Source organism: Perca flavescens, chromosome 21, assembly GCF_004354835.1.
Source record: "Perca flavescens isolate YP-PL-M2 chromosome 21, PFLA_1.0, whole genome shotgun sequence".
Classification (NCBI taxonomy): domain Eukaryota; kingdom Metazoa; phylum Chordata; class Actinopteri; order Perciformes; family Percidae; genus Perca; species Perca flavescens.
In genome coordinates, this window is record NC_041351.1 from 23,121,236 (window position 1) to 23,137,826 (window position 16,591).

Genomic DNA, 16,591 nt, shown 5'->3' on the forward strand with positions numbered 1-16,591 from the left:
TGCTCCTAGATTGCAAGTTAATGCACGCTCCATTCCAGTTGGTGACGTAATGCCTGTTTGTTGCCAAGCGCCAAAACCACAGGCCAAAATTAAAGAAGAGAAGAAAGCATGATAACTGATAGCGTCATGGAAGCGCCTGCTGCACGCTCTGTCGCCAACGTAAATACAGCTTTGTTTCTGTTTTTCTCTTTGTTAATGTCAGACTTTGAATTAGATTTTTAAGACGGTGTGGAAACCCTGAATATTATGCTGTAGCATAGGGAAGCTTTTGCTTTTACTTCTAATACTTAAGTACATTTAATATCAGTAAGTACATACATGTCAGATAGTTAAAGACTTTTACTCATATTGTAAAAGGTGACTTTAAAGCTATAGTGCGTAGTTTCTGTCTCCCCCCATGAGGAATTCTAAGTAATGAGCAACACCACTGGCATTGGTGGTGCATCCGCATGATACAAGCCTTCTGAACATAGCCAGGCTGAGAAATACAGAGAGACTGGTGTGGAGCTGATAGTCTTTAAATAGCTTTGTCATTTGGCAATGGCTTGAATGTGATGGACGCTCATTAGTATCAAAAAGTTACGCATTAAAACGTTAACTTCTACCAAAGTAATTTTCTGGTAAGATACTGGTACCTTTAAGTATTGCTTTTAAGTACCTAATACAAGACTGCACAAAAAAAACATACATGTGTCGATCTTACAATCTTATGAAAAGATGAGCCATCTAGTCCTTGTTGCAGGAGGAACAACATCATGAATGAAGTTAAAATAGAAAACAGATGGGGTAAACGAAAGGGAGTTTGATCAGTGACCGTGGAAACACAAAGGAGTTGAATTAAAGTCCATTAGTAGATAAGTACATTGTGACTTAAACATGAGACGCAAAGAGCAGAGGGAAGCCGAGTTCAGCACAGATATGTGACAGGAAGAACGAGATCAGTCGATGGGGTGACAAGACAAAGTGATTCCATTGTTTTCCTCAGCAACTCTTCTTTCTGCCTGGTTAGGCCTGTGGCTGAGTTCAGCAAAAATCCAATGTGTCGAGGTTCCGTGCACTTGTCTGACGCACAAACAGATACAACACATCATTAAAGAAAAAATGCAATCAGTGTATATTTTTTTTCCTTTTCTTTTTAGAGCTTTATTGATGAAATAAGTGCAAATGTGCTATCAAAAAGGCAGTACGACAGACTTCATTGGTTTCTTTCAAACATGATTAATTTCCCTTAAAGCCCCTGGATAACTTAGCGTCAGATCGAAAATATTTCTCTATAGCATTAAAGTTTGCTACATTACTAAAAGCCATTTTTGGCAAATTTTGACAGTCCTAAGCATGCAGTAATGTCAAACACCTACCAGTGAGTGTATTAGAAACAATAATATAATGTCATGAACTGGCCTAAAGTCAGTGAAAAAAAACAAACAAGGAATAACATTAAATACAACAAATTGATTGAGTTATGTTGATCAGGAATGTCAGTAGATGAGTGTAGTGTGCGATGGGTGTGAACAAAACACAAAACCTTGCCAAGGAGCAATGAAGCTGTTCTGGAGGCTCGCGGTGGAACAACACCTTATTGAGACACCTACTGGTGTTAGTGGGGACACTTAAACCAAACCGGTTTTTCCTTTGATTTTTTTTCATCTGTACTGTATTAACTGCAATCTTAATTGCTACTCTTAAGAAACCCAGAAATTTCTACTCACAACCAAGAATTAGTTAAACTCTTAAAAGGTGCAGTAGGTAAGCCTTATAAAACTAACTTTGTCATATTTGATGAAACTGACTAGGGGCTTAGGAGACCGTTTGGGCTTTAGCAGAAAGGGGGGAACTGAGAAGTTGTCGATGTTCAAATTCTTTGGCTAAATCCTGGATCTTCACAATCCTGCCTACAGCACCTTTAACTGTGTGTACTGTATGTGTGTGTGTGTGTGTCTCTGTGTGTTTATCCCTGGTACGTTTTATCTGTGCATGTGCTGCTTTATTTCAGCAGCTTGTTGGGATGTGTGTATATGTGAGTGCACGTTTCTAAGGGGCACGCATGCACTTAAGTAGAGACACACATACACAAACACGGGGGCCTTGTATATGCATATATAAACAGCCTCTGATTTGAGTGAAGAGTTGCCAAGTTGAGACAGCAAAGGCCTGTTCATCGATCCCTCAGCTCCAGTTGAGCTTCAGTGTCTGTGTTTCTGAAGAAAAGACAGACTGCAGTACACACTCACTGCTGGTTCATAATAATTACACCCCCGATTAGCTGTCTTACTGTACAGTATGTAGCAGTGAACTTTCTTTCTGTTTGTCCTGTTACAAATAGTGTAATAAGTAATGATGACATTCAGTGTGCTGTGTTATCTTGCTTCTGCTTGACAAGACGTTTATCGACACTTAGCATACTGCTAATGACATAGCAATCTTCCATTATTACTCTGCGCTTCTGCAGACCACAACAATCCGGTGCAACCGAGGCAGGACACAACAGTATAAAATAACAAGAAATTGGCGGTGCGACACAGATGTGTTCTTACTTGATGGTTTTATTTCCATTATTTGTCTCATCTTTTTCCTTTATTCTTCTGTCCTTTAATCTCATCCCGATCTCCTCTCAAACCACTCTATTTGTACATGTTAAACTGCTAAAAGTATCCATGCTACCAAATCTACAGTAGCTCTCTAGAGGTTACGAGGGAGCAGGGAATGTGGACCTAAATGCAGAGAGAGGTAGGCAGGCAGACAGGAGATGGTTTGAACTCAGGAATTTAATTCAACAAAAGGCAGCAGTACAAAGACTGGAAAACTCACAAAACCAAAAACTGACAGGCAAAACACAGGCAGGAGAAAACTGACACACGCAGGAACAAACACAAGGCACAGGGAAGCAACACAAGACGATCTAACAAGAGACAAAGGGAACACAGAGGCTAAATACATGAGGTAGCAAACAAGGAACAGGTGGTTACATCAGGTGAAACACATTAGGGCGGGGCAGGACAATCAACAAAGGTGGGAAAACACAGGAAGTAAACTGGACAAGACAAGACAGAAAACCAGACTATCAAAATAAAACCAGAAACAGGAAAAACAGACAGAAAACATGAAATCAACTGAACACAAAAACTTGACACAACATAAGACATCACAAGGGAGAACGGAGAACACAGGAGTCAACCAAAATCTAAACAATTCAGAATAACCAACAAAAACCGGAAACATTACAAGACAGGAACAGAAAACTACAGAAAAAAAACATACAAACACAGGAAACAAGTAGAAATCAATAATACAGGCAACTGAAATGAACAAACAGGTGACAGAAATGTCCATAGCCATCACACTAGACTTGGTAACATGGATATATAGTAAAACTTATTCTAAAGCTATTTTGTAAAGACCTTGTGACTTCCCAGAGCCTTGTCATCAGAGTGAGGTTTCCAAGCAACCAGCAGAGACAATGCACAAACAACCACGGTGGAAGTATAAACATTGATAACCAGGAAACAGTTACACTAAATACTAGCTGTGTCTAAAACCACAAACAGTTTCCCCCTGTCATTATGCTAAGCTATGCTAATCGCCTCCCAGCTCTAGCTCTATACTTCGTCTCATCTCACTCTTGGAAAGAAAGCTAATATTGTTGAACTAATTCTTTAAATTCATCCATCCATCCATCTTCGTCCGCTTATCCGGTATCGGGTCGCGGGTGGAGCAGCTCCAGCAGGGGACCCCAAACTTCCCTTTCCCAAGCCACATTAACCAGCTCCGACTGGGGGATCCCGACGTGTTCCCAGGCCAGGTTGGAGATATAATCCCTCCACCTAGTCCTGGGTCTTCCCCGAGGCCTCCTCCCAGCTGGATGTGCCTGAAACACCTCCCTAGGGAGCGGCTCTACTCCAAGCTCCTCACGGATGACTGAACTTCTCACCCAGCCTTCATGACCATAGGTGAGGGTAGGAACGAAAACTGACCGGTAGATTGAGAGCTTTGCCTTCTTGAATGTAATACCGCATCCACTGCGCTGATTCTCCGACCAATCTCCCGCTCCATTGTCCCCTCACTCGCGAACAAGACACCAAGGTACTTAAACTCCTTCACTTGGGGTAAGGACTCATTCCCTACCTGGAGTAGGCACTCCATCGGTTTCCTGCTGAAAACCATGGCCTCCGATTTAGAGGTGCTGATCCTCATCCCAACCGCTTCACACTCGGCTGCGAACCGATCCAGTGAGTGCTGAAGGTCACAGGCCGATGATGCCATCAGGACCACATCATCTGCAAAAAGCAGCGATGAGATCCCCAGCCCACCAAACCGCAACCCCTCTCCACCCCGACTACGCCTCGATATCCTGTCCATAAATACTACAAACAGGATTGGTGACAAAGCGCAGCCCTGGCGGAGGCCAACCCTCACCTGAAACGAGTCTGACTTACTGCCGAGAACCCGGACACAGCTCTCGCTTTGGTTGTACAGAGATTGGATGGCCCTGAGAAGGGACCCCCTCACCCCATACTCCCGCAGCACCTCCCACAGTATCTCCCGGGGGACCCGGTCATACGCCTTCTCCAGATCCACAAAACGCATGTAGAATGGTTGGGCATACTCCCAGGCTCCAGGAGCCTTGCGAGAGTAAAGATCTGGTCCGTTGTTCCACGACCAGGACGGAATCTGCATTGTTCCTTCTCAACCCGAGGTTCGACTATCGACCGAACCCTCCTTTCCAGCACCTTGGAGTAGACTTTACCAGGGAGGCTGAGAAGTGTGATACCCCTGTAATTGGCAAACACCCTCTGGTCCCCCTTTTTGAAAAGGGGAACCACCACCCCGGTCTGCCACTCCTTAGGCACCGTCCCGGACTTCCACGCAATGTTGAAGAGGCGTGTCAACCAAGACAACCCCTCCACACCCAGAGCCTTGAGCATTTCTGGACGGATCTCATCAATCCCTGGGGCTTTGCCACTGTGGAGTTGTTTAACTACCTCAGCAACTTCCACCAGGGAAATTGACGACAATCCCCGATCATCCTCCAGCTCTGCCTCTACCATAGAGGGCATATTAGTCGGATTTAGGAGTTCCTCAAAGTGCTCGTTCCACTGCCCTATTACCTCCTCAGTTGAGGTCAACAGCGTCCCATCCTTACTGTACACAGCTTGGATGGTTCCCCGCTTCCCCCTCCTGAGGTGGCGAACGGTTTTCCCGAAGCACCTTAGTGCCGACCAAAAGTCCTTCTCCATGTCTTCTCCGAACTTCTCCCACACCTGCTGCTTTGCCTCTTTCACGGCAGAGGCTGCAGCCCTTTGGGCCCCTCGGTACCTTGCAACTGCCTCCGGAGTCCTCTGGGATAACATATCCCGAAAAGACTCCTTCAGTCGGACAGCCTCCCTGACCACCGGTGTCCACCACGGTGTTTGTGGGTTACCGCCCCTTGAGGCACCTAAGACCCTAAGACCACAGCTCCTCGCCGCAGCTTCAGCAAGGGAAACTTTGAACATTGTCCACTCGGGTTCAATGCCCCCAGCCTCCACAGGGATGCACGAAAAGCTCCGCCGGAGGTGTGAGTTGAAAGTCTGTCGGACAGGGGCTTCCTCCAGACGTTCCCAATTTACCCGCACTACCCGTTTGGGCTTACCAGGTCTGTCCAGAGTCTTCCCCCACCCCCTGACCCAACTCACCACCAGATGGTGATCAGTTGACAGCTCCGCCCCTCTCTTCACCCGAGTGTCCAAAACACACGGCCTCAGATCAGATGAAACGATCATAAAATTGATCATTGACCTTTGGCCTAGGGTGCTCTGGTACCAAGTACACTTATGAGCATCCCTATGTTCGAACATGGTGTTTGTTATAGACAATCCATGACTAGCACAGAAGTCCAACAACAACCACTCTTGTTTAGATCAGGGAGGTCGTTCCTCCTACTCACGCCTCTCCATGTGTCTCCATCATTGCCCACACGTGCGTTGAAGTCCCCCAGCAGAACTATGGAGTCCCCCACTGGAGCCCCATACAGGACTCCACTCAAGGTCTCCAAGAAGGCCGAATACTCCAAACTCTTGTTTGGTGCATATGCACAAACAACAGTCAGAGTTTCCCCCCCCCCACAACCCGCAGGCGTAGGGAGGCGACCCTCTCGTCCACCGGGGTAAACTCCAACATAGCGGCCCTCAGCCGGGGGCTGACTTTATTAGTTAAATTCAGCAGCTGCCGTCAACACCCCTGCCGCCTCAACATAAAAATGACGCGTTACTAAGTACTAAGTAACATGTTACCGGCATCACTGGTTTACAGGTAATTACACTTCTGAACAGACAAATTTGACATGCGGAGTTCCCCAAGGCTCCATTCTGGGGCCTCTTCTGTTTAACATCTACATGCTTCCACTGTCTCTGAGTATGGAAAACAACAACATAAATTACCATAATTATGTAGACAACACACTGATATGTACATAACCATATCAACAGGGGACTATGCGCCAATAGAAAACACTGAGTTAGTGCATGGAAGAAATCAACAAATGGATATGCAGAACTTTTTTAAATTAAACAAATAAAAAACTTAAATGTTTTTCAAGCCAAAGAGGAACGATTGAAAGTCCGTGCTCAGCTTTAATTAGAAAAGCCAGAAATCTTGGTGGAGTCATGGACTCAGACGTAAATCTCATCAGCCACATTAAGACAATTACAAAGTCAGCTTACTGTCACCTTAATAATATATTGAGGGTTAAAGGACTTCTGTCCAATCAGGATTTGGAAAAACTTGCCCATGCTTTTATCTTCAGTAGACTCGATAACTGTAACGGTGTCTTTAAAAGTCTCCCTAAAAAAATCAATTAGACAGCTTCAGCTAATTCAGAATGCTGCTGCTCTAGGCCTCACTAAGACCAGAAAAGTGGATCACATCAGTCCAGTTCTGAGGTCTGTACACTGGCTTCTTGTCTCTCAAATAACAGATTTCAAAATACTTCTGTTGGTTTATAAAACACTGAATGGTTTAGGCCCAACATACATTTCTGATCTGCTGCTACATAATGAACCATCCAGACCTCTCAGGTTGTCTGGGTCAGGTCTGCTTTCTGTCCACAGAGTCAGAACTAAACACAGAGAAGCAGCATTCAGTTTTATGCACCACATATCTGGAACAAATTCCCAGAAAACTGCAGTGCTTTTAAATCATGTAACTGTTAATTTCTTACATTGCACTGTAACCTTTATTCTTCTATTTCATTCTTATCTTATTCTATTTTAACTGTTTTTATATTCTCTTTTACAAATGTTAATTGTTTTACCTGCTCTTTAATGTTTTATGTAAAGCACTTTGAATTGCTTTGCTGCTGAAATGTGCTATATAAATAAAGCTGCCTTGCCTTAATTTCCAAAGAAGTACCTACCTAATACGTATTAGTTGGATGGAATTATGCCTTTGTTTGTAATGCCGGTGATCTTATTTTGTTTGAATTTAAAGCATCATTGACATGGTGTGTGACGCTCTCCATGGTGCTGAATTTAACCTGACATAAGCACTCCATTTCCAGTCCCTTTCTTGGCAACATTACTGCCACAAAGCATTATGGGCCAACTTTCCTGACTGACAGTACTCCATGTATGATGTTATTGTTTTACTTTTTTGGTCATAAAACTAACGTGTGAATGCTTATATTTATATTTTGTCCCCTGGGCAGAAATTACCATTCGTGCTCAGTACATACTGCCTCAGCTGTCTCGCAAGCAGCAGGTATAATTAGTCCGGTGGAGTCAAAACAAGTCTTTTCAGCATGTTTATTTCCGTTTATTTGTACTGTATCTAATGGCTTGGCCTGATGTAAACATTTACCCCTCGGTTTCCTGTTTGTTTTCTCCTGGCTCCCCCTCTCTCTGTGTCAGTATCCTGGGGATGCATCTGTTTGGTTGTAAGTTTGGATGCGAGGCCGATGGAGACACTCTGCCAGACAGAAAGAACTTTGACTCTCTTCTCTGGGCTATAGTGACAGTCTTCCAGGTGAGCACAAACCATTTTCTACTCTTTTAAACACTAACATTTCACTTTGTTATGGCCAATTTAGCTGCAGCTGTATGCCTGACTTCACAGTGTGTTGAGATAGTAAAAATGACCTTAAGGTATGCAAGTTCATCTACCATCTGGAAGCTTAAACTTCCTGTGTGATCACACTGCAAACTTGAAGAGCCCTTAGGCAGTCAACATCTTCCTGCTCCATTGGCGCTGACTGAACTTCAGAAGCTGAAAAGACAATTACTTCCTAATAAATAAAATATATCAAATCAAATATTCCTCTTCACTCTCCCTCCCTGTATGGCCTTTATCTATCTTCCTCATTTTTTTCCACTCTGTATAATTTCCATTTCCATCATAGAATGTAAAATAATGGACGAAGCTTCCTGGTCTGAAAAGTGAAGCAATAACGGAAGTGGCTTAAACCTTCTTGCACGGGGCGACTCCACCGGTTGCAAAATGAAGTCTGTTTCTATCGAAGTCTATGGGAAAATGACCCTACATTGTGCAATTGTTTTAGTTGTATTCTTAGCAAAAAACCCTTTGTTCTTTCACAAATATGTGCTCATTCATGTTTAATTAAATCCACCCACTAATCAAAGTATTCTCGTAAGCGTAGAATCTGCCATTAATAATCATTCAGAATACATACTAGCGAGTCGCTCCAATGATCGGCCGTCATGTAGAGCCTCATTCTTTAAAATACGTTAGCCAAAGAGGGACATCCCTCCGCATTTCGCGTTTTTAAACTCAGTGGCACCATGACGAATGCCAGGTGGAGATTGCTCGCCAGGGTTGCGAAAAAGAGAATTAAAACGACAACGCGACAGGCAAAGCTACAAGACCAAAGTTAATATTGGAGTGGCTAGAACAGCTGCGTGTAAACAATGGAGATACTAAGAGCCACCGTAGGAGTTGAAATGCGCTCGGAATTGGAAGGGCTAGAAAGTAATATTCAGTTGGTTGTCATATACAATTTCACCACTAGATGGGAGAAATTCTTACACTGTGTAGCTTTAAGGGAAAGTGCAGATTTTCTGTTCTGTCGTACATGCACTTGCTTCAAAAGAGTTGAAAATAGGCAACTTTCCCCCTTTGGCGTTTAGCCTAGCGCAGCGCCATTGCAACCATAAATAGGATTGGCTTGGCCGCATGATCATTCCCAGCTCCACCCTCTTTGCAAAAATCATCATATTCGGTTACAAAAAAGCAAAGGTGGCAATGCCCGTATTGCCAAATCCGAGGCTTCAAAAAGGCAGTCCACAAACCAATGAGTGATGTCACTGCGGCTTCGTCCACAATTTCACAGTCTATTATTTCCACGTATCTTTACGTAGGTTAAGAAGGTCTGCCTCCTGCAGGTTTCCTTGGGTTAGTGATTAGGCTTTCTGTCGGGTCTAACCATTCATCCATTATCTATCTATCGTGCTGTATAGTATTTCTCACCCTTAATATAGTACCTGTAGGGCTGCACAGTTAATCGCAATTTTATCGAAAACGCAATATGAACTGGTGCAATATCCAAATCGCAGGGGTGCGCAATATTTGTAAATGCAAAATATGTGTCAAACCATTCTAAAATAAAGTATTGTAGTGCTGCAGAGACATACTGGCCTACATATACTATCCTACAGACTACAGAAAAGAAATCTTTGTTTGGTACAGATCCTTGCAAAAAAAAAAAATCACACTTCAATCAATTTTTATATATATATATATATATATATATATATATATATATATATATATATATATATATATATATAAATGTTTTTCAATGAAAATGAGAATAATAATACAAAAATGATAATTCCCTCCAATAAAGTGAATCATATCGTAATATCAGTCAAAAATAATTGCAATTACATATTTTCCTAATATCGTGCAGCCCTAAGTACCCGTTTATAAACCAGTGTAACATCTGCTCAGGGACGATGTAGAGTGTCAGCATGTCTTGCTGCACTGTACTGACATCTCTGTTACACACGGATGGTTTACTGCAGCTTCCCTTATCCAGTATACACAGTCATGAAAGCTTTTACAATTCAATGTTGTGTACTTTTAAATGAAAAACCTGTGGTGCATAGAATGCATTTCTATTTTTGACATAGAAATACAAGACATACTGTACTGTAAGTACTAGAACTTAAACTTCATCAACACCCAAACTCGGAAATATCATAGTTTCCCTGAGTCAGCGCTTGTCCACTTCAAACCTGTCAGTCTTGTGACGAGTTTGTGTGGTCTTTCCTCTCCTCTCCTTCAGATCCTAACCCAGGAGGACTGGAACAAGGTGTTATATAACGGTATGGCCTCCACCACTCCTGTCGCCGCCCTCTACTTCATCGCGCTCATGACCTTCGGCAACTACGTCCTCTTCAACTTGCTGGTGGCCATCTTGGTCGAGGGTTTCCAGACCGAGGTAAAATGCTGCTGGTCACACATGCACAAAAGTACCACAGGAAAAAAACCAACCAGCTTAAATTATTGAGCTATTTTGTCTAAACGTCTGTCTTTAAAGAAATTATTTAACTTCTTTTAAAGGGTAATTTCGGTATTCGGTAGCCCCCAAACTGGGCTGCAATGGAATCCTATAGGGCAATTAAAAGTTTTGTCACTGACAGGCTCCAATTATTCCATGTGTCTGACAACATTATGGAAAGAGTAAATTAGATAATAAAATAAAAAAACACCTTCAGCTTGTAGAAATTGCAAAAATCCACCGCTCCCTGTTCAGATGCACCAATCAGGGTCGGGGGGGGGGGATGTCTAACTGCATGTAAATCTCTGCTCAGGCACATGCAATCATTCTCCCTCATGGGGGAGGAGCTTAGGAGACCGTTTTGGGATTTAGCGGAAAGGGGGGAGGGACTGAGAAGTTGTCGATGTTAAACTTTTTTGGGCTAAGTCTGGATCTTCACAATCCTACCTACGGCACCTTTAAATGGAGTCTGGTGGGTTTGGTGATGGTGATTTAGGCTGAATGTTACATGGTAAACAAAAAGGATTTTACTCTTTAACAAAAAGGTCGACCTCTGTAGGGATCCTTTCCATAATGTTGTCAGACACTTCGAACAATAATTGGAGCATCTCAGTGGCAAAAACAGCACTTTTAGTGGACGGAAATTGAAGGTGCGCAATTGCCCATTAACAGGGTCAAAAACATAGGAAAATAGGGTCCAGGTTGAAAAAAAAAAAAAAACAAGTTGCCCATAAAATGGTCAAGTTGTTGAATGTGTCTTGCTTCCAGATCTTACCACAAATTATTTCTGTAGAGGGTGTAAGTGATTCATATAAAACTAGCTTTAATATATTCTTATCATTTCTCTGCCCTGCTAATTTGTTGTATTAGAAAAAAAAATGTGGTTTTAAGACTTGAACATGAGGCTAAATTACTCAATGAGGTGTTTATTTTTTTATTGCAGGCACAAATAACATTAACGGATGGATGTCCACGCCCCCACACATCCATAACAAAATCCCACTGTATTATTTCATTAACCTTTACCTTCTCTTACACTCTCTGCAGCGGGTTATTTGAGGACATGAGAACCCTAGTTTCAGCGTTTCATTTTCCGCTCCTTTTCATCTTCATCTCGCTGTCAGCCTCTTCTCCTCCCACTCTTTCCCACTACCTCAGCAGTCATCCTCATTAGTGTTCTGCTTATTTGCCAATACGGTCATGCCATAAAGCACATCATAAGAAAACTATGTCTGCTGGACTAGACGGTGCATCAGCCCACATCCTCCGTTTCATCAGTCTGATGCTCGGATACATTATTTTCATAACCCTTAGTACAACTCTGCATATGTCATAAAACTAAAGTGCAATGTTCTTAACCCCAGCGCAATGTTAGTGATTTTTCTCTGAGACAGAAAGGGGCAAGAAACTGATACTGTTTAGAGACAGTAGCTGTGAAAAACTGTTTCCGTGAACTTTTTTTGGGGGGAGCAAAGAGGTTGAAACTCATTGAGTGACTTTTTTTTTTTTTTTTTTTTTTTTACTTTTCAGTCCATTTGTAGCATACAGGGCTTTCTTTGAGACGGATAGAGCGACTGAGAGAAAGAAACAGAGGGTGAGACGAGTTAGGGAGAGTAAATCACACGAGTATTCAGCCTATCTCTGGCTGTCTACTTGTCTTCCCCCTCTCTTTCTTCGTTTAAGGCGTGACAGCACCTATGCTTTGATCTCCGACTTTCTTTGGCTCTCGGGCTAAGAGGAGAGAGAATAGATGAGGGATGGCAGGGGGAGAGGTTGACAGCCTCATAAAATATGGATTCCTTTCAATGGGTTTCTCCTCCTATTGTGCCTATCTGCTGTACAAATATGAAGTGCATGACTTTGGTAAATGGAATCACATAGGAGGTGGAAGGCAATGACCAAAGCTGCTTAAGAGGAAGAATTTACATGCAGGCCAAGACTGGAATTAATGCATGTCTGGTGACTTCTTAAAGTCCAACTGACATCAGTTTAATACATCCTTGTTCTTTTTGACTTGTGTTATTTGGGCAAAATTGTAATTAGCAAAAAGGAAAATTTGTATTTTTTGCTGTGATAGCACCCCTTCCAGTAGTGTTTACCAGGTGGTGTGTGCATTTTTGGTACCATCTGACAATATTGGTACTGTAATTTGATTGGTCCGATATCTGTGTCGACCTAAAGATAGTTTGTAATATCGCTTAAATTCCAACGGCCCACTTGAGGGCCGACGTTGTTAGCCGTTTGCTTAGCTCCGTCTGTGATTTGAGCACTTTCTACGTTTTCCCCTACGTTACTCCGGTTCATGATTTGAATCATGATTCGAAACACCGGGGAACATGCGCCGAGTGCCGTGGTTAAAGCACTTCATTTGCAGTGAGTTTTGACGCTGTTCATTTGCCATCGCCACAGCTGGATCCATGAAAGAAAGACAGCTAACGCTTAGCTAGCTTCCCTGGATCCATGAAAGAAAGACCGCTAACGCTAGCTAGCATCCCTCCTTTCTACAATGTAGGACGAACACAACACTGATGCTGTGTCTCAATTCAGATATTTGCGTACACATGCTTGCGTACACTATGTACTCACTTGTGTAGTGCGTCAATTTCAACACGGTAGTGTTGTTTAAAAAAACAAAATGGCCGTCATGCACTGACTGGAAATTACTCAGCCGGGCAGAGTATTGCCTCCACCTATTGTCGCCCGCCAAAATATATACCGTCTTGTTTTCTCACTATCTGACTACAGTATAGTGGTATATATATATATATATATATATATATATATATATATATATATAAATAAAAACACATGTATAAATTACTTATGTATAGTTCAGTGTTTTGCTGTTTTAATTGCAACAGTTGCAGTTTCCTCCACACAAGTTTTTTGCTTTGTAGCAAAGATGGCGACCGTTGAGCGCCAAGTAGTGTCCAGCGTTCCCCACTCATCTTTTTGACCGTTATGAGTAGTGCACTGCATTTTGCTATAGCCTACTCTGTCAGTGTGAATGTACTACGTACTTAAAATAGAACAACCCAGTCTCACGGCAGATCGTGAAATGGTCACGTTATGTAATCTATTCATTCGTGTTTGTCGTTTTTTTCCGTGGTGGCCAGCACGAAAATGTAAACTGATGTATTTAAATGGGAAGCATATGTCGCGGTCACAGCACGACTAAGGTAGCGAGTAGCATGAAATGCCGAAAATCCGCGTAAGGAGGTTGGTTGGGGCGGTGGATGGGTCAAACAATTCAGGACTTTCATATCCCGCGTGTGGCGTTTTGTTTCCCTGTTAACCGTCCCGGTATTGTCGCGCATTCTCTGTGGCGTCCTTTCCGCGTTGTTTTTTTCCTTAACCCAACCTCCGCCAAACACTGTTAATGTCGCGAGTCCCCCGTGGCTGTGTCCCGGCGTGTGAGGTGACATTTGCTTTCCCCATTAATCTCCATATAAACCATTTCGTGCTGGCCACCACGAAAAAAAAACCCGAGAAAAACGTCCCTGTGAACACGAATCAATAGATTAAAAATAACGTGACCATTTGACAAACTGCCGCGAGACCGTGTTGAATAGAAAGTGTAGGCACAGATGTGCGCGAATTGAGACGCTGCATGAGTGTGCAGGAGCTGGCAACGACTCGGCCGTTTTTAATAAAGACATGAACAAAAAGAAACGACCAGTGGCAAACAATGCTAACGCTAAGAAGCTAGGTTAACTAGCTAGCTTTTTTCGTTTGCCTCTTTTAGCTTGTTGTTTTGGGTTTACCAGCCTGCAACTTTGCTATTTTGGTTCAGCCACACCTATCTATCTCATAGTCTCATTTTCAGCTGCAGCAGCCAGCTAATCTTTAATTTAAAAAAAAGCTCTAAAAACACCAAACTACGCTACCGCTAACACATACATAAACACACTCTCATACACAAACACGACCAAATGTAGAAACCCCTTAAGGTCTATTAGCGCTGTGCTCTGTTCTCCCCCTGTGCTCTCCTGTATCATCACAGAGCTGTCGGCTTTATTCTCCCTCTCCTTTTTCAACTTGACATCCTTTTCTGCAAACACTAAGTTTATTTTTAGGCGGCCAAACTTTCCCTGCGTCAGGGTTGCTAGGTAACGGGCACTTGAATGATGTGAGCCAAGCCAGGAGAGATCTACGGCACACAGTCACGCAAAATTGTATCACTTCTAATGTACATATTGCTTTGGACATAAAGGCAGGAGGGGAAATCATCTCATGGAGTATGTTCTTTCAGTCCTCTTTGACCTGCATTTATTTTCTTGATTTAACTCCATCCTCTTCATCTACTCCATCCTCTATGTCTTCCTGTTAACCATCTCTTTCTGTCATTGTGTCTCTCCGTCAGGTGCGTCCATGTGACAGAATCTAATATCCGCTGCAGAGAGTGCAACAGAGCGATTTGTTTCTTTATGGATTCCTATTAACAGCAGAGAGACAAGACCTGTTCTTCTTTTTTTTCACTATTACACCTCTCACTCCGACAATAAACACATTTCACAAATGCAAACATGCACGTTTCACACCGAAGTGTACGTTCTTGACAAGTCAGCTGCACAGGAATGCTTCCATGCCGGACGCCATATGTCCAGGACGATGCATAGCTCATTAAACTTATATGTCAACATCATTTTCATTACTGCTTTCTGATCTGAATGATTTTCATCCAAAACACCAATGGACCAATGGAGGGTAAAAAAAAAAAAAAACATGGCTGTGCCCATCATCTCTACTCTTTGCTGTCTTGACTTTTCACGCTTTCAACTGATTCAAGTTGCGGAAATACACATGTGCGGTGCAGTTTGACAGCACAATGTGATCCAGGACAGTTGCTTTGTAGGGGTGTCGCGATTTTGATTTTAAAACGAAAATCGATCGAAATTAGCTTCCGATTTAGACTATTAAAATCTTAAGCAGGATCGGCGATTTCCCTAGTATTTTTTTCTCTCTCCACCCCTGCCTACTTGCGCACATCCAAAGAAAAAAAACAACAATAGACACGGCTTAGCTTAACGGCTGGTAGCATGCAGACAAAGACGCAGGTAACGTTACCTTACCGGTAGCCTACATCGGCACTTTTCCAGACACAATGGCTACTGCCGGAGTCGGAGATGACCAAGAAACAACAGAAATGGAAAATCCTCCCTCCTGATTCCCTGAAGTTAACGGTGTGGCAACATTTTGCCTTCCAGACTCCATAGTGCATTCATCTGCACCTCTGTAAACTAATGGTGCATTCAGTGGCACTCCATGAAACTCCAACTGTACCCTTCTGCCATCTAGTGGCTCTTACTGTAGTATTGCCTTCCCCGTTGAAAAGTAAATGTTTAAATAAAAAATGTAATTGAATCGTGACCTTAAAATCAAAAGTCAAATCGAATCGTGGATTTGGAGAACCGTGACACCCCTATTGCTTTGATTTGCTGATATGTTGCATGGTAAAGTCGAAATGTAAAAGGCTGAATTTTCCTTTAACTCTCTCTGAATTTTCCTTCTGCTCTTGTCTACTGCCGTGGTTCCACCTCTCACCTTTATGCCTCTTTTCCTGTGTGCGCCTCCCTCTCCTGTCCGGCTGCACCGATCACTTCCACTATAGGAAGTGACCAAGCGGGAGGACTTGCATGTCCAGCCGAGTCTAATTCAGCTGCCTGTAGACTCAGGGGTATGTAAAGCACTGCAGCTCTGTCTTCCCACCATCCATTTAATTAACTAACCGCCCTCATTCATTCGGCCCTCCCTCTCCACCCGTTTTTCCCCATCCTTCCCTATGGAGGCTTTGCGGTGGCGTGTCAGATCTCTCAGTAGCCACAGCTTGGAGGTTGTATTCTTCTGTTACAGTAGCAGGATAACTCTTAAGTGTAGGTCGTGTGCAAATCCTGCTTTTGTGCATCATATTTGGCTGATTAACAAACCAGCTAGATCATTTATCAAATACACTAGTGCAGATAATAAATTCTAAGCTAATGCTACCTGCTATAGTGTCCAAAAAAGGGCCACTGCACCCAAATTACAAAAATGTTTTGCTGTATTTTATAACTTGCCCTTAGTGATATTGCGTCATGCAGATACTAGATAGATCTATTT

General features: G+C 42.8%; 1 protein-coding gene across 1 annotated transcript in view; it reads left to right on the plus strand.

Moving 5' to 3' along the window:
* cacna1g (calcium channel, voltage-dependent, T type, alpha 1G subunit) overlaps nucleotides 1-16,591 on the plus strand; it is a 370,250-nt gene that overhangs the window by 230,965 nt on the left and 122,694 nt on the right. The window contains exons 13-14 of the mRNA XM_028567497.1: nucleotides 7,884-7,998; nucleotides 10,277-10,432. Of these exons, the coding sequence (XP_028423298.1) occupies nucleotides 7,884-7,998; nucleotides 10,277-10,432 (271 nt within the window). The remainder of the gene's footprint in view (nucleotides 1-7,883; nucleotides 7,999-10,276; nucleotides 10,433-16,591) is intronic.